This window comes from Mytilus californianus, unplaced genomic scaffold, assembly GCF_021869535.1.
Source record: "Mytilus californianus isolate M0D057914Y unplaced genomic scaffold, xbMytCali1.0.p SCAF_13, whole genome shotgun sequence".
Classification (NCBI taxonomy): domain Eukaryota; kingdom Metazoa; phylum Mollusca; class Bivalvia; order Mytilida; family Mytilidae; genus Mytilus; species Mytilus californianus.
Window position 1 is genome coordinate 38108399 of NW_026262615.1, and position 19389 is coordinate 38127787.

Consider the following 19389-nt stretch of genomic DNA (forward strand, 5'->3'; position numbering starts at 1 on the left):
CGTTAGTATAATAGTCCCAGACCTGGGTAGTCCAAAAAAAAGGTATTCATATATAATGCCTTTTAACTATTACATCTTATAAAATTTCACTATATTCTGCTACAGAAATAAAATCATGATCTCTCAGTTGCAACGGACGGTAGGGATAGTGTGATTACCAGATCTCCTCTTTAGTTAGTAATAAAAATAAGGAGATGAAGTATGATAGCCATCAAGACAACTATCCACAAAATTTCAAATGAAGTGGATGAAACCAATTGTAGGCAACCGTATGGCCTACAAACAATGAGAACACGAGTTAGTTGATTCTGGGAGGAGGATACATTACTGTAAATTCAGAAATTATTGCAAGGTTTTTATTAATGCAACTACCGGTACTTGAGTATCGCAATGATTAGGACTCTCGTTCTTGTATCAAATACATATATTTGTATGTATATGTATTTAGCTTTTCATAAAATTGCAATATTTATACTCGCATTTTTGTTCATTCTTTAAAAACCGCAATAATAAATGAACGCAATAATTTCTGAATTTTCAGTATTTCCAAGGTTGATAATGGGACCACACATAGTGAAATAGATTTAATGTGAAACTACAAGCTTTATCCTGCTCGTACAATTGACGTGCAACATGATTTAATGTATACATGTATACCGGTTTGTTGGCAAAAAATGGCCTTGGATGGGACGCAACAAATACTATATAGATTAAAAAAGTCATGTACAGTTTTCCATTTGAAATATTTAATTTAACTATGTCATAAAATAATTTCACTACACATTGCTTGATATTGCCGACTTAATTTCTCTTCTTTTTTTTTAATTTTATATTCTACTGATAAATGGACTCACTTTTTATGTCAACATTACACAACACTGACAGCAGCAATCGCAGGCAAGACACAGAGTTCTGTGGAACCCCTTGCGATTTTTTTACATTTAAACATTGAAAGCCGTTTAAAATTTCTAAATACAATCGGTAATATTCAATTCATATCAGAAGTTTTAAGGGGGGGAGGGTCCTTCTATTTTGTATTCTTTAATTTTTTAATAAAATTGAGAATGGAAATGGGGAATGTGTCAAAGAGACAACAACCCGACCATAGAGCAGACAACAGCCGAAGGCCATCAATGGGTCTTCAATGCAGCGAGAAACTCCCGCACCCGGAGGCGTCCTTCAGCTGGCCCCTAAACAAATATGTATACTAGTTCAGTGATAATGGACGTCATACTAAACTCCAAATTATACACAAGAAACTAAAATTAAAAATGATACAAGACTAACAAAGGCCAGAGGCTTCTGACTTGGGACAGGCGCAAAAATGCGGCGGGGTTAAACATGTTTTTTGAGATCTCAACCCTCCCCCTATACCTCTAGCCAATGCAGAAAAAACAAACGTACAACAGTACGCACAGTAAGCCGTTTTTCTCTATTCTTAATAAATTTTGCCCATTATTCTCCATTATTTATACTTAAGCACCCTATTATTTTCTACTCTATATTTTTTGGCATATTTTTCTCTATTCTTGATATGTTTTGCCCTTTTTCTGCACGTTTGTTCATTATTCTCTTTTCCGTTAACCCCACCCTAACCCTCATATCAGTATACTCTCCTGAATATGATTGTAATAATTGTCACTCATCCGACACTGTAAAGAAAGTGGGTTGTTTGTTACATGAAAATGATTATTTTATCGGAGTGTTAATTTAAAAAAAAAAAAAACGGACCTTGTGGTGTTGCTTTTTGGATGAATTAAGACCGTGAACAATAATCTGAAACTAGTCACATTTAATTCCTGTTATCGTCTATTACTTGTAGAGGAGTGGTATTGGACTTCTACATCAGCGGCGCATGCGCTTTATACATTTACGATTAAAATTGCTCATTAATCGAACTGAAATACGTCTGTCTACTTTTTTAGTATATTTTTCTCGCAACATATTTTGTAAAAATTATTTGCCTTTATTAATACGACGAAAAAAAAACTCTATAAAAAATAGGTAATAACTTGACGATATGCTATACTATCCGGACATCCGTGTACATGTATCAAGAGCTTTCCTGGACAAAAATATTTAAGAAATATAGTCATGTACAGTGTGCCATTTAAAATATGTATTTTAATTACTAGTATGTCATAAAAATAAGTCACGTGAAGAGATCCTGTCAACCATTTATGGTCTCTTATTCATTTCTTAGAAGGGTTGCTGTCTCGTTGACGTATACCCCAAACCTCTTTTTATCAATATTTAATATATGGATTCGTTGTACAGTGATAGAACTATCAGTCGTCGGACATAGCACCATATGACTTGACATCGTCATTATTATACATCGATTTAATGATGAGTTATTTTCTTCATTGGTAAGGAAGAATTAAAAAAAGGCACAACGTAATCATGGCGGTATTTCTGATTTTCGGGAAATTTGACATGCATTTGGAACTTTTTGAACTGTATCTGAATATAAAAAAATAAGCATGTAATCTTTAAACTTCCCGATACTTATTCAAACAATTATGTATGAAATATATCTGTAAATACATAGAATGCACGTAAAATCGATATAAATCTGCAAATTTCAGTTTTCCATTTTGAATAGCGAGTTCTTGTAAACATACACTTTGTTCAGAAGTTGACGTGTAATTGCGGTGAATCTTTCCGTTTCAATGATATGTACAACTTATACATGTGGTCACCGGCTAGAGTTTTGTCGTCTTAATCGTTTAAGTTTGATTAATGTATAAGAAAAGAAGAAAAACTACGCCATGGTTTTGCAGTGTGATGTGACGCCAACACGACGTTATGTGAATTTGTTTTTTGGGACTCTTTCACTCTATATATACCAAAACCAAATGATTTCAATTGCAAAAATCCTAGGTTAGGGGGACGATTGAGCGCTCTTAAACATATCTAACCCTGCCAAATTCTTTATATTCCTGTCCAAAGTCAGGAGCCTGCAGTTCATTGGTTGTCGTTGGTTCATGTCTGTCATATTTGTTTTTCGTAAATTGTTTTGTTATAAATTAGGCCGTTAGTTTTCTTAATTGATTTGTTTCGTATTTTTCATGTCGGGGCCTTTTATAGCCGACTATACGGTATGGATTTTGCCATTGTTGAAGGTCGTACGGTTGCCTATGTCTCATTGGTTATCATACCACATCTCCTTATTCTTATATTATGTATATATGCGCCGGTCCTAAGTCGGGAACCTGTTATTCTGTGATTGTCGTTTGTTGCAGTATAGCATATCTGTTTTTCAATCATTGTTTTGTACATCAATCAGGTCGTTTTCTCATTGGAATTGTTTTACATTTGTTATTTTGGGCCTTTTATAGCTTGCAATGCTGTATGGGCTTTGATCATTGTTGAAGGCCGTATTGTAACCTATCGTTGCTAACTTCTACGGCGGTTATTTGGTCTCTGGTGGAGAGTTGTCTCATTGGCAATCATACCACAGAAATTGCAATAATCTAATATACTTTGGGGGAAAAGGCGGGTGTAATTCCAATCGTAGATGGGTTGCCCGAAAACGTAATATTCAACGCCCAGTTCCTCTGTTGTTTAATGCAAATATCAACGAAAGCTTCTTCATTTGTTGTTTCAGATTTAAATTTTGTGGTTTTATTTCTTTTCACAATATAGTAATATAAATTTTCAATATATTTTCAAAAATTATCTCGACTTTGGCTTAGGGAAGATGTCGTTGCCAGAAAACAAAATACATCACCCCAGTTACTCTTGTTTTATTCAAATATCAATGAAAGTTTAAAGTTTATATCATTTGGTTTTCTTTCTTTTCACTTTTCCATTATCGTTTTTTACAAACTAAAGAATTTTTTTTATATCCTGCTTCCGGTTAAGAAACTTAAAACTTGGTTGTATGTACAAATGCTTTCGATTTTTTTAGCTTAAAGCCCCTCTAATACCCTTAGACCTATTTCCCATTTCCTGCACTTATTTCATGTACACCATGCACAAGTGTAATTTTAGCAAATCAAAAAGTAAAAATGAAAATAAGAATAGAAATAAAAGTAAAAATAACAAAATCAATAGACAACTTTGAAAACCCTTTTTGCTGAAATATAATTTTTGATCTGAAATGTATAATAATAAAACAGTTAATTCTGGTTAATTATAAAGGCAGATATTTCTCTTATGGAAAATTCTATGGTTGGCCTACCGTTCACACGTGGAAAATTCTATGGTTGGCCTACCGTTCACACGTGGAAAATTCTATGGTTGGCCTACCGTTCACACGTGGAAAATTCTATGGTTGGCAGACAGTTCACACGTGGAAAATTCTATGGTTGGTCTACCGTTCACACGTGGAAAATTCTATGGTTGGTCTACCGTTCACACGTGGAAAATTCTATGGTTGGTCTACCGTTCACACGTGGAAAATTCTATGGTTGGCAGACAGTTCACACGTGGAAAATTCTATGGTTGGCAGACAGTTCACACGTGGAAATTCTATTGTTGGCAGATAGTTCACACGTGGAAAATTCTATAGTTGGTGGACAGTTCACACGTGGAAAATTCTATGATTGGCAGACAGTTCACACGTGGAAAATTCTATGGTTGGCAGACAATTCACACGTAGTCGGTCTATAGATACCGCAGTTTGATAAGATAAGATAAGATATTTATTAGTGGAAAATCCAAACAATCGGATTGATACTAAATAATATTTTTATCTAAATTTAATAAAAGATATTTTTCAAGTTCATACTTTACTTTAAATTTACTATAAGTTTTAACTTATTTCTGTTAATCGAATAACAGATTGCTACTAAATACATAAAATAACACAAATTAACAATAAACAATTGCAAATATGTAACATTTACAAAAAATATTTAAATAATAATATATTTATTCTTAGTTATTTTTTTTACTTTTTCTTTTCTTAAATTCTACAAAACATGCCTCCCCTCTAATTTATTGTTAGGTTATGTTATAAGAAAAAAAAGGTATACGTGTAAAAAAATCAATAGTTCAAACACAACTGCTAATATTGTTTCTGTATTTATACATCTCCCTTGTACCATTAACAATAATAATCAAAATATCATTTTCCTGGCCAGAGAAAATAAAATCAGTTTTATCTCATTGCAATCTGATTAAAATTCTAATCCATATTAACTCGCGTGCTCGTTTATATAGGGCTCATATGAGCATAACGAAATCAGAGAACTATATTTTAATTAGATTGATCCCAATGATCATTGAAATAAAACTAAGAACAACAGCAGAAGTCTCATTAAACATTTTCATTCTAGAGTTATTGAGTTGTGCACCCATTATTGCGAAATGGAATTCATTTTCCACCTCTATATTACACAAGGACCAGAATCTATTTTCTAAAGCTGGTTTATTATATATACCAAGTTCAATAGCTAGCGTGCTGTTACTTATTCTTATTTTGTCATTGTTTTTAAAAACATTTCGTATCTAAATTTAATAAACGATATGTTTTTCAAGTTCATAATTTACTTTAAATTTTCTATAAGTTTTTAACTTATTTCAGTTAATCGCATACCAGCTCTGACAATTTTAATAGGTTTATATCCACGTCAATTAAACTTTAGTGGTCGGTTGTCGCATTGGCAATCAACAACAACAAATGGAAGTTTTTAACGACCTTGACTGGCTATACGGCCCTTGCACGATCGTAATTTTGGCAATCAACCTTATTTTTATAGTGGATATTGCTACTGAAAACCGTAAAAATAAGACAAGCATTTGCGTCCATAGGACACCATGCCCCAGTCGCACTATCATATTTCTATGTTCAGTGAACCGTGAAATATTGGTCAACACCCATTTTTGGCATATATATCAAACTTAAAATGTACACTTGTACAAAGTTTTAAACTGAAGTGATCACAAACAGCCTTAATCAAATCTCGAACTACCTTAAACCAAAACTTTAACCTGATACGGGACGGCGAACCGACTTTATAAAGAGATTTAATTATAACCATAGTTACTGAAACATCTATTTATAAGTAATAACTTGACAAGGTGTTATACTCTCCGGACATCCGTGTACATGTACCATATGACCTTTCCTGGACAAACATATTGAAGTCAGTTTCGACATTATATAAACAAGCTCAAACTAATATGTAATTATTATTAAGGGATCGGAAAGTATTCATATTCTCTATTCAAACTTAAGTTGGTTTCCATAATATTTCTAAGAAAAATGTTTTGTCAATGCATCTCTGACAAAACAGTCACTCACGTTCACATCAACTTGCCATAAATATTGTCCACGAACAAGGTAGACTTTAATTTTCATCATCGAAGTTTACATATCATGCAAAAGGTACAACAGGAAAAGAAAAGGAAACACAAACAGAGAACGTATTTCTCTTCGTCTGCTGACATCGTGACGGCATCATACATGTTCTTCACATACATAACTATATTCAGAACGAGATCAGCACACAACAGGACGATGATAATTATTGTGAAATCGGTCATCATCCATTCCGATAAAACAAGGTTATAAAAAACAATAAGAATGTCTAAAATAGTCTCCTGTATTCTGTACGTTAGCATGATTAGGATGTAGGATGAATCGTCAATGGGTTCGTCATCAATGGCCATTGCGCACGAGGTATAACCGGATATTCCATACAACACTACCATGAACACGATCATTGAGGCGAATAAACCTATTGAAGCTGCTCCGTCTATGTAAGTTTCTCTGTGTGTGAAACAGACAATTAATAATACTCCCACATTTGTCAGGAATCCTAATAGTAAACGAATGAGAAAAATTCGCATTTTCCATTTAGCAAGTGTCCAGTCGTAGATGGTCATTTCACGACATTCTGCAACAACTTTACCTGCATTGAGCAGAAAAGAGCACAACATGTCCAAATAGAAATCCATTTCTTCAATGTATGTTTTGCTTAGTGTAAATTATATGAGATTAATTTATAATAAGTGATTTTTATCATGACAAGGTCGTTTACATGTATTTATTAGTAAGTTTCCTGTATATATATGTTGTGTATAACTATAGGATTTTGACTACGTATTTAAATAACAATAGCAAATGCAATTGCTGTTTGTTGATTTACTTTTGTCTGATTTATGCAATACATTAACAGTTAAGAACTTCTGACTGTAGAGTAATATGGTGTTAATCTAACAACCAAATTGTAAAGGTAAAATTGAGAATGGAAATGGGGAATGTGTCAAAGAGACAACAACCCGACCATAGAACAGACAACAGCAGAAGGTCACCAACAGGTCTTCAATGCAGCGAGAAATTCCCGCACCCGGAGGCGTCCTTCAGCTGGCCCCTAAACAAATATATATACTAGTTCAGTGATAATGAACGCCATACTAAACTCCAAATTGTACACAAGAAACTAAAATTAAAAATAATACAAGACTAACAAAGGCTAGAGGCTCCTGGCTTGGGACAGGCGCAAAAATGCGGCGGGGTTAAACATGTTTATGAGATCTCAACCCTCCCCTATACCTCTAGCCAATGTAGAAAAGTAAACGCATAACAATACGCACATTAAAACTCAGTTCAAGAGAAGTCCGAGTCTGATGTCAGAAGATGTAACCAAAGAAAATAAACAAAATGACAATAATACATAAATAACAACAGACTACTAGCAGTTAACTGACATGCCAGCTCCAGACTTCAATTAAACTGATGAAAGATTATGTCTTCATCATATGAATATCAGGCACAATCCTTCCCGTTAGGGGTTTAGTATCATACCATCATAACATATATGAGAAGAACATAACCCGTGTCATGCCAACAACTGTTTTTTAAATAAACGTGTTTAGTGCCGATGCAAAGACCCTATAAGTAAATCAATATTAACGCCAAAATATGCAATCTTTAATGACCTGACAACAGTATCGTAACTATATCCCTTCTTAATAAGTCTATTTAAAGGTTTTGTTAGCTTCAGAGGTGAATACTGACATTTTTGTGCTTTATAAAGAATATTTCCATAAAAAATTGGATGTGAAATACCTGAACGTATAAGAAGTCTGCATGTTGAGCTATATTTACGAATGATGTCCTTATACCGATGATAAAATTTAGTAAATGTTTTGACTAGTTTGTGATATCGAAAACCCTGGTGTAATAATTTTTCAGTAATACATAAATTTCTCTCGTTAAAATCTAAAACATTGTTACATACACGAGCGAATCGTACAAGTTGAGATATGTAAACACCGTAAGATGGTGACAAGGGAACGTCACCATCTAAAAATGGATAATTAACGATAGGAAATGAAAAATCATCTCTTTTATCATATATTTTAGTATTAAGCTTTCCATTAATGATATAGATATCAAGATCGAGGAAAGGGCAGTGGTCATTGTTAGTATTAGCTTTATTTAAAGTAAGTTCAACAGGATAAATTTCTTTAGTATACATACTGAAGTCGTCATTATTGAGAGCCAAAATATCATCCAAATATCTAAAAGTATTATTAAATTTGTGTATCAGATGTTGTTTCGATGGGTCTTTGCTGATTTTTGTCATAAATTGTAACTCATAGCAATACGAGTTCGTTTCAATGTCGGTTTCGCTAATAACTAACTCGGGTTGTGTTTTAAATAGAGCATTTGCGTTATTCACGTATTTGCTGGCGTATCCGTATCGACGTATCGTATAACACGTATACGAGGAAAGGGTAAATTAAGTCAAGTTGGTCCCGATGAGGATATTTTACAAAGCATTTAATTTTAATTTAGTTTTAATTCAGATCGGGGATAAATTATTATTTTATACAAATCTGTCCGATACGTATTCGTCGATCCGTGCACGTATCCTGATACGTGAATAATGCAAATGCTCTAATACAAACTAAACTGGATATCGGACTAGAAATTGTACAACTGGCATTGAATTCAGTTTTAAGCGAGCATGGCGAGGCAGACATTCAAACAAACAATATTAAAGGGCATTAGCTGTTAACTGATAATATATGTTTACCGAATTGACTCAAATTCTCACATTTGATTTATAACACTAAAAATTATATGCAAATTAAAAAAAAAAAACAAAAGAAATATTTTAAAACGCATTGATTCGTTAAGATGGATCTGCATTTTGTGTGTATTTTAGACTAGACGCCGTCTAATTAACCATCGAGATGTCCCCGAACAATGCCAATTGGCATACGACTTGATATGTATTAATACACAGAAAGGCACGTGCAATCGTTTATAATGGTAATTTTCCTATGTCTATTTGATTTCATGTCATTGATTAAAAAAATATGTCACCTGAATAAGAATGATTTTTTGTGTGAAGAAGCAGTCAACGAAATGGATCTCCCCCGTGGCTCCCTAGTTTCACTTTCCAATGATTATATTATTTTCCTTTTAATAACTAAACATGTTTTACACACGAGTAACCAATCTCCAGATGAAAGTTAAATCGAAGGTCGAATGACTACGCAATAAAATGAGTTGAATTATTGACTTGCAAGCCAATAATACATTACCGATGTTGTTTTTTTTAGCTTATTATGACAAAATTGAATACAACTGACTGCTAAGAGCGGGATAATATTTCACAATTTCGCATTTAAAAATGTGTGAAACAAAGAACTTTTGGTCAAAATCGTAGCTAAAGCCTCTTTAATGTGATAAATTAAAATCATTACATTGTGGAAAGGAAAGTTTTGAAATAATTACATAGCGGGCACTATATTCACTTTGAACCCGAATTTTGTTCCTGGCCGAAATATATTTAACGGTGTGATTGTTATTTATTTTATAATGTTTTTCATTAATATTCATAGTTTTATTTTAATAGGTGCTGTAGTAGCAAAGGCCGATTTTATCATTTTCTGATACAGAACGTGAAGAAAAGTCATGCTCTTTTCAATGTTTTACTTCTTTTTCTACACAAGTTTGTTAATTTTCAATAAAAAATACTTTAAACTAATTTGTTGACATAAAATTTCAATAACATGTTCATTTTCTGTAAATTTACTGTTTGTAAAATGTTGAATGATTCAAACACTTAAAGGTGTTTCTACCCTAAGCAAATATTGCCTAAGCCGTTTTTGGCCCTTTTCGGTATAGTCAGTTTTTAATGCTTTTTGACTTCGGATTGATTTGGCCCGCCAATTGCATACAATCGAGCACCACTGATCAGTCATAGACGAAACGGCGTATCAACTTATAAAGTATCTTTCAGAGGCGGATTCAGGCGGGGGCGTGGCGGGCGTCCGCCCCCACCCCCCGAAAATTTGCAAAGTATGGATTATCCTCAGCTTAATAAAGAATATTTCGATATTTTTACCTCCAAAAAAATTAGCCTCGCTCCGCTCCGCGAAAATCTCGGTTTGCGATCCCCCTCTCTAACCTAAAATCCTGGATCCTTCCCTGTCTTTTAATGATTTTCTCAACCGATTTTCACGAAATTTTCATCATTAAACTCGGAACTATTTGTATATATCTATATCAATTTTCATGCATAATTTTGTTTAAATCTTAATTTCCCAGAATTCACAAGTTAAACATGAACTTAATGTTTTGATGTCACAAGTAACTTGATGTTTTTATTGTCATGTGACATCATCAATAAAATTTCAACCAAATCATGAACGCTTGAAAAATAAATTTCAAAAATTATTTGACCGTTGACATAGGAAATTGCAAATATTTCTGAGATTATTAGTGAAAATTTCATGAAAATTGGTGAAGAAATTAAATCAAATATTTTTTTGAAATTTATTAATTTATATAAAATAAACAGAGAAAAAAGGAATCAGTATGACCTCTGTCCATATACCGTAGAATTGACGATTCATTATAGTTATTAAGTTAGTCCCTTCTGCCAATCTTCAATAAACCTTTGAAAATACAAATATTGTTTTGTCAAATTCAGGACGGGGACAATCCTCAATATCTATATACTGTTAACCACGTGTTTATAAAGATAGTTAAACAACAAACAATGACACAAATAACTGGTATATTTAATTTTCTCAAGCATTAACATCTGTTATATTTTATTTTATTTAAGAATTAATCGAGAGACTGCTTTCTATTTAAAATGGTGTAATTGGAATTTATTTACATATAGACCTTTGTATCTTAATAAGTGATTTTATCCAAAGTCTCTCTATTTAAAATATAAATTAGATTTATTTACATTTCGGCCTATGTATTTGACAAGTCATTTTATATTAACTGAACATCTCTTCAAAGCTTTTGGCTAAGTGCAGTATATACTGAACAGAGAAAGAATATCATCAATTCTTCAATTTTGAAAAATAGTTTGAGATCTTGGATCTGCACGAAAGTATTATTTTATGTTAATATAGAACCACAAACCACATACTCCAAATAGAAACAGGGAGGTGGAATAACGTTGATAGAAATGATAGAAAATGTCATCTTTGTAGTCTTGGAAGCATTCGAGACGAATTTCATTATCTGCTAGAATGTCAATTTTTAAAGACAGTAGGAAACTATAACTTGAAAAATACTATTTGGCCCGTGTAAATACATTAAAGTTTAAAAACTGATGAGCCAATTAAACAAAAAGTCAGAGCTAAAAAGATTATGTAAGTTCATAAAGTGTGTCCTAAACAAACATGTGGGTCCTCCCGGCTAAAATGCACATTATTTTGAAAACACTGTATTGTATATAAATGTTTGTAAATAGATGCATACTCCTGTACATATTTTGCTGCCTCTCTATCTGCATGCAATGATTATGAGAATAAAGATATTGTAATGTCAATGGCGGTCTTTATCTTATATAAAATACCCGACTCACTTACTAGTGTAAATCAGCCCCTGTGGCATCTTTCCTAGCCAAAAGTTACGAACTTACGATCCAGTGCTTGCAAGCGAAGATGCCCCTGTGGAAAAATGAAAAAATAACTAATGTTAAAATTCAATTCAATTCAAATCTGTATTGCCATTACACCATGCATTTATAGCATGTGACACAGCATAACAAAATAAAAATAAACAATATCAACAAGATCATTAATATACATAATAAAAGTAAATATTTCAAGAGTCCCCTGTCATCAGTTCTATAGACTGTTTTAAAAAGGATCCGAGCTTATTTTAGCTGAATGTGTGATCTTGGGTTGAGTAAATATGTAATTTTATCTGTATCAATTAAATCTGTAAGTGCATATTATCATTTATCAATAAATCAAAATAAACTTTTCTATTGTTACTGTTACTATCACAATATAAAAAGAAATGAATTTCATCTTCAATATTTTTTGCAGTTTTAAAGGAATTGACAAATATTTTAGCATCACGGAGCACTCGTAAAAGAAGAAGAAAACAAAAAACCACACAGACGAGAAAAACAATAAGCAGGAACATTTGGTCTAGAAAGTCTGATTTCGTAAACACAGTCAAATTGACTTTGAGTTGCATGCTTACTTCTACGTCATTTTGTCTCTGGTAGATTGTTGTCTTATTAGCAATCATACCACATCTTACTTTTATATTGAAGTTGTGTTTTGAGTATGTAAACGACGTCTATCCAATTTAGATAATTTGATAAATTTATAAAGAATTGAAAAAAATGATGGAAAAAAAATAAGAATACAGAAATGAAGAGCCAACCCCCCCCCGCCCCACCCAGACCCCCCTTCTGACCCCCATAAGTTGACGACAACAGCATTGAAATATGCTCACCTGCATTTTCAACAATGGCTACGTTGGAGTAAAAAATCATCATTAAAGGGAAATAACTCTATTAAGAGTTAACTGACAATTTTAGTAATGTTGACATTTTAGTTGATCATATCCTGCTGATGTTTTTTCCTCTTGAAAGTTTCTATTTATCTATTATAGTTTTCAAGGTAATAGGCAAAAATTGTAGCATGCCAGGTGAATGTTTTCGAAAACACGATTCGGTCTTACGGAAATCGATATACTTATATATGTTATATGTTTTTTATTAAATATCTAGGCTTTATTGATATGTTTGATTGTTGTCGCATGTTTTATGTACTATACTATACTTATGTTATAGCACAATTCTTAATCACAGATAAGTACCCTATATTGGGATAGACTAGTCTTGTCTTGAAAAATACTAAATAAAATATTGTTTTAGTATTTAAATATAAATTGAAATAGTAACAAGAAAACTAAACAAATCAGATGTACATTTTCTTTGTTGAGTTTTATCGTCGTTAAAAGGGGGAAGGATTTGACACGTTTTAGTTACACACTGAGATGAAGAACTGTTTATTTATTTTTGCTATTTTTATAGGACATGCGTACTGCCAAACGGATACAGATGCTAAAAATCTGCTGACGAATCTTTTTACCACACAAAGTTACAACAAACTGGTCAGACCAACAACAAACCAATCAAATCCAACAACAATATATCTTGAATTTTTTCTCTATGGAATAAATGCATTCGACGAAATTCAGCAAAAGCTAACAACTACAGCTTATCTCGAAATCTACTGGTATGATGAACTTTTAACATGGACGCCTTCATCCTATGGAAATTTGGCAGACATATTTCTACCTCAAGAGGATATATGGAGACCGGATATTGCACTAGAAAATGGTTTTAAAGATTTAGAAAGCCTCGGTTCGAAATTTATCCATGCTGAAGTTGATTATGACGGACTCGTTTTGTGGAAACCGTTTCATGTGTTTGACTCTAAATGTAAGCTTGATTCAACGTATTTCCCTTTTGAGAAACAATCATGTAACATAGATTTTATTGCTTGGGCATTCGATGATAGCGAAGTCTACTTGGAAGTAGGGACAGATGGAGTCAACACAGAAGATGCTTCCGACAGTAATGGTCAATGGGAACTTGTTTCATCTTCGATCGTTTCTTTTTCTGATGAAGGCGTTTCTCAAATTCGAGCTACTCTGGTTATTAAACGGAAACCACTTTTCTTCATAATCAATATCATACTTCCGATAGTATTGCTCTCAGTTTTGAACATATTCACCTTCCAAATTCCAGCTGATATTGGAGAGCGAATGGGGTACACCGTTACAGTTTGGTTGTCGTTTGCAGTGTTTTTGACCATCATAAGCGCGTCACTTCCGCAAAGTTCAGATACTATTCCCGTGTTATCCATCTATATAATAATACAACTCAGTATTGGTACATTCAGCGTGTTGTTGTCGGCATGGCTGTCTCGCATAGTATGTCTATCAGATGACATTCCTGTGTATTCACTGCTAAAGAAGGTTGCATTGCTTAAGAGACGTTTGCACTGCGCATGTTGCAAGAGGAAAGTTGATATAGTGAAACCTTGCAAAATTGATCAAAATGGTGATGAGCACTATAACACCAAGAATGAAACGGATTCAATCAAGAGAGAAAAATCAGACGAGACAAATGTTGATTGGAAAGAAGGGATTGCCGCCTTAGATTTTACATGTTTTTGGATATTTATTATAGTACTTATTATTTCAACCCTAGTGATGCTGATGACAACAGCTTTACAAAACTGACACATACTGGATTGATAGTCAAAATTGTATCTGAAAAAAAAACGGACAATCAAATGACGTTTTAACTGAAGCACAAGGTATAATATCAAACAAAATATTCTGTTTGCAAAAATTACAAGAAATAAACATTAATTTACATATTGAATAAAAATGCTGTAGAAATTTAAATATGCTAGTATGTAAATGTTTACGCCAAATCACGGGAATAAGGACTTAAATCCACTGCCGTTATTAAAAGACAACTCGAATAGCTTTTAACAATACACTTAGGATAAAAGGTTCTTTTTCGTATTTTTCGGTCATTTACTGTAGAAATATAGGTTATTATATTTATATGCTTTATAATAGGATGGAGGGTTCATCCGTTGGATGGCTGTGTGACGTCCAGTTGCAAACTAAATGCACATACAGGACGAGAACATGCTATAAATCCTGTTTTGAACTAGACCGACACGCTGGGTCGGATTTTTCAATGTGCTAGCTCACAAGGTAACAGTCAACAAGAAGACATGTCACCCTACCCGGATACATTATTGTGACTACGAATCGACTGGTCGATCGCTAAACGAAGAAGTGCAAACACGCAAAGCGAAGCGATCACGCTACCCTGAGACTGCATCATAGATAGCTTGTTTGTAACTTCTAATAAACTTTAAGGAGATGGTTTGGTGCCAACAAACTAGTTTAACCCCGCCACATTCTGTATGTGCCTGTCAGGAGCCTGCAATTCAGTAGTTTTCGTTTGTTGCTTTATACCATATTTGTTTTTTCGTTCATTGTTTTCTACATAAATCAGGCCGTTAGTTTTCTCGTTTGAATTGTTTTACATTTGTCATTTAGGGGCCTTTTGTAGCTGACTATACGGTATCCGGGGTTTTGATCATTGTTGAAGGCCGTAGGTGATCTATAGTTGTTAACTTCTATGTCATTTGGTCTCTTGTGGAGAGTTGGTAATCATATCACATCTTCTTATTTTTATATATATATAAAATACATAAAGTGACAGTAATATGAGAGTTGAATGTTAAAGTGGTTTTAAGTTTTATTTTCAAAATAATTATTGTATTTTATTTTTTTCAGATTTTTTAATATCGGAATTGTAATGATCTTATTACACAATGATTATGTTAAAACTATGATTTGGTGGATTAATTTAACTGTATTGTTAAAATAAATCGATTACTGTTAAATCTAGTTAAGATTATTAAGGAACGGTATGACCTTGCGGTCATAAAAAAAATGAGTACGATTATCATACTCAACCTCAGAAATCAACCAATAAAATTACTGATTTGGTGTTTTATTTCTAGCACAAATTTTGTACTCTGAGTACCGAGTAAAGTTATATGACCGAAAGGCTTGGTCATCAGAAATAACAAAACACACAAAGAGCACAAACATATAAAGCCAACTTTCGTCTATACAAAATTACAAATACGGTTCATATGTATTCAAAATTGAACAAAAAGTTGATCGTCCATTGTCTTAAGAACGAACAGAGTTAATAAACTTATAAACGGTCTGAGTTGTCTTTCTTGTATAAATAATCCAAGCGGATTTTTTCCTGATGCAATTTTCATTTCCACCTTTACCGAGTCTCGCTTATTTCTATTTCCACTTTTAAACACATGTATTTTCTGCATTTAGTTGGGTGAAATATTCATTTTCATCCTGATTTGTGCAAGGTTTTTTTCATAACATGAACGGTACTAATTTTTCTGCACAAGATTCGCATTTTGACAACTAATGTCTCTTCAGTGATGCTCTGGGTTAATATATTTGACAAATAGTGCAAACGGCGGAGAGCTTATAAATCCAAAAAGACCGAAGAATAACCAAACTCGGAAAAGGAATCATAGTTGAGGGGCCTGATGGGGGGTCTCATCACGATTCACGAGTTGATTTTTTTGTCAATCACGATTCACAGAAAATAAATTTCCATGATCACGGATCACGAAAACATAAAAAAAAAAAAATCTGTAGAAAAACGGATCACGATAGCGAAAATTCGCCGATCACGAAGAACGAAAATAACCCATCAGGCCCCTCATAGTTTTAAAAGACATTTTCGAACGTGTTATCCTGTTTATTGATATCGATTGAAGTCGAATTTCCTTTGAACCAACGAAGTGCTTTAAAGATAATGAAAAAGATAAATTGTAATCATGATATATGATAAGTATAGACAGACAAACAAACACGTGCAATACAGTATAATGACAATTTTGCTAGGTTTGTTGAATTTCATGTCATATCGATTAAAACAAACAAGTAAATCATCGTTTTACCTGCATAATAATGATTCTTATGTGGGCCGAAAAACATTCAGCACACCTCGGCAGATCTTACTACTAGATTTGGCGTAACGGAATCTGCGGAGGTTTGCCGATTTGGCCGAAGCAGTCAAGCAACTGCTTCTTTCGGGTGGCTCCCTTTTTTCACTGTTCAAAGTTGATATTCAACTGAACATTCTTACCACATTCGCAACCCAGCTGTGACTAATGATAAAACTAAAGATTGCATGCTTACGGAGCCAAAATGAGGTCTAATTATGGTTTTGCAAGACAGTAATATATAAGTGATGCTTTTCTAGCTTATTTTTTACAAAATTGGATCAAAATAAAAGCGAATTATTATTTTGATTTTTCAATTTTTTAAATATTTGAAACAAAACACAAAAAAACCCCGCATTTTTATTGTTTGTTTAAACCTTACAAGGAAAGAATAAACACGAGGTTTCGTAAATGAAATAATAAATACCGTAAAGCGGGTTATTTTCGCGGGTGTAAAATTTCGCTATTTCCATTGAATAAAGAATACGAAATATTTTGGCGGTTATTATTTTGGCGGATTCGAAACTTTTATCAATACCTTTGCATGTACACTTTTAAATTGGCGGAATTTATTTTTGCGATTTTGTTTTATCCGCGAAAATAAGCGAAAATTTACACCCCGCGAAAATAACCCGCTATACGGTATATATCTTGATTACATTAATTTATTCATCTTTATCTTTCATTCAGGCATTGCAACAAGCAAAACACACACCAAACTAATTAATTTTTAAAACAACACAAATACATAAACTACTTCGTTTCCAACCAAAGACCCACTAAGGGGCATAAGAACATGCATATTATAGAGGGAACACAATATTGACAAGCATAGATACATAAATTATACATACATAATACAATATAATACTTCACAGACATATAAAGTCTATAACAGTGTCCCATGCATTCAATATAGTAAAACAATAATTGAAAACTATTTTTTTAATATTTTTTTTGATATTCAACTGAACATGCTTACCACATTCGCAACCCAGCTGTGACTAATGATAAAACTAAGGATTGCATGCTACTCATTGTCCAGTATTAACAAATTGGGAACAATTTTTCTTATAAAATCAAAGAGAATAAAACTATCAAATTCAGCATTTCACATAAAGTCAAGAAAGGAATCTTATCTTCGACACAAGCAGAGGAGCAATTTTACAAAATCACTAAAAATAAATTTCTTGGTAGATTTGAAAAACGACCAACCTCGAACGTAATTTCAAAGCGATCTTATTCAATTAAAGTTTTTCACTAAAGAAATATACCTACAATAGTTATCTGGACTTCCAAAATCCAACAGTAAAAGCCGTACTTAAAACGAGGTCCGTAAGAATATGCGGGATTAATAAATACTTAGCCACATCGTGTCGACATTGTGTAGTTAAGGTAGCTGGGGTGTCTAAATGTTCGACTATAGATTTTTCTTAAACTTCTGTAAGAGACTTCTGGATCAATGTACTTTCAAATTGCAATATAAAAACAAGGGGTCAGGGATTTTTTTCTCGTGAAAATACAATGAAATTAACGAAATCACAGTTTTATATGGGTTATATAGGGGCAACCTAAAGTTTCCTTATTGAGGAAACATTAAACGATCGAAAGAATTGCTTTGCATCAATACTTCCGAAATATCAAATAGAAATAGGGGGTCACGGGCCTTATTTTCTTAAAAAAAGAACAAAAAACAAACACAAATTGTACTGTCAAATTCAATATAACCATCTGCCCTTGTTTTAAATTGGATTTTTTTTTCTGAAATTTGTAAATACGCTTAACGACACTTCATTTTATGATAGTTTAATCTTTAAATTTCAAGTTTAGATGTTTCTGTTGTGTATTGAATGATTCTTGGTAAGACATTTTTAAACCTAAAAAGTATTTTTGCAACATGACCAGAAAGGGTGCTCAGAAGACACCTGATCTTCCTTAAAAAGTGTTTTTTTAATAGGATTTCTTTTCTGAAATTTGTAAATACGCTTAACGATACTTCATTTTATGATAGTCTAATCTTTAAATTTCTAGTTTAGATGTTTCTGTTTTATATTGACTGATTCTTGGTAAGATATTTTTAAACCTAAAAAGTATTTTTGCAACATGAGTAGAAAGGGTGCTCAGAAAACACCTGATCTACCTAACTAGTGTCAAGCTCTCTGTACACGTTAAAAACAAACTTGCAACGACTCTTTGTGGGGTCCATATGTGGCGGTTTCAATTCAAAATTATTGCGCCTATACAAATATCCCTCATTTTAAAAAGTTTCTTAATTTCCCGTCTTTCATTCCGGTCGGCCCACTCCGAGAGAAAACTAATATTATTTAATTGTAATTTTTCATGTTCTAAATATGCATGAAAAATTGGCCACAATCAATAAATAATCGTTAAAGTTGCCGTTTCTAATTTAAAAAAGAAACTTTCCAAAGTTGTGCGTCCTTTTGGATCAAATCGGTATCTTTCTGAGCTTTTAATAGTTGTTGACTTGCTGTTTCAAGATCGATCGTTCAACAGTATTCTCCCTTTGATTTTACATCAACGTTTTATGAAACAACTTTGTTTTTTCTA

General features: G+C 33.0%; 2 protein-coding genes across 2 annotated transcripts in view; one reads left to right on the plus strand and one right to left on the minus strand.

Moving 5' to 3' along the window:
* The window catches only part of LOC127723621 (60S ribosomal protein L7-like), a 244298-nt gene that overhangs the window by 47384 nt on the left and 177525 nt on the right, over positions 1 to 19389 (minus strand). The window lies entirely within an intron of this gene.
* On the plus strand, positions 13201 to 14656 carry LOC127723612 (neuronal acetylcholine receptor subunit beta-2-like). Its single transcript, XM_052230310.1, has one exon. It carries the CDS (start codon positions 13235 to 13237, stop codon positions 14486 to 14488), a length of 1254 nt encoding a protein of 417 aa, XP_052086270.1. The 5' UTR covers positions 13201 to 13234; the 3' UTR covers positions 14489 to 14656.

Coding starts and splice junctions, on each gene's coding strand:
- LOC127723612 (XM_052230310.1), top strand. CDS start 13,235: ATGAAGAACTGTTTATTTATTTTTGCTATTTTTATAGGACATGCGTAC.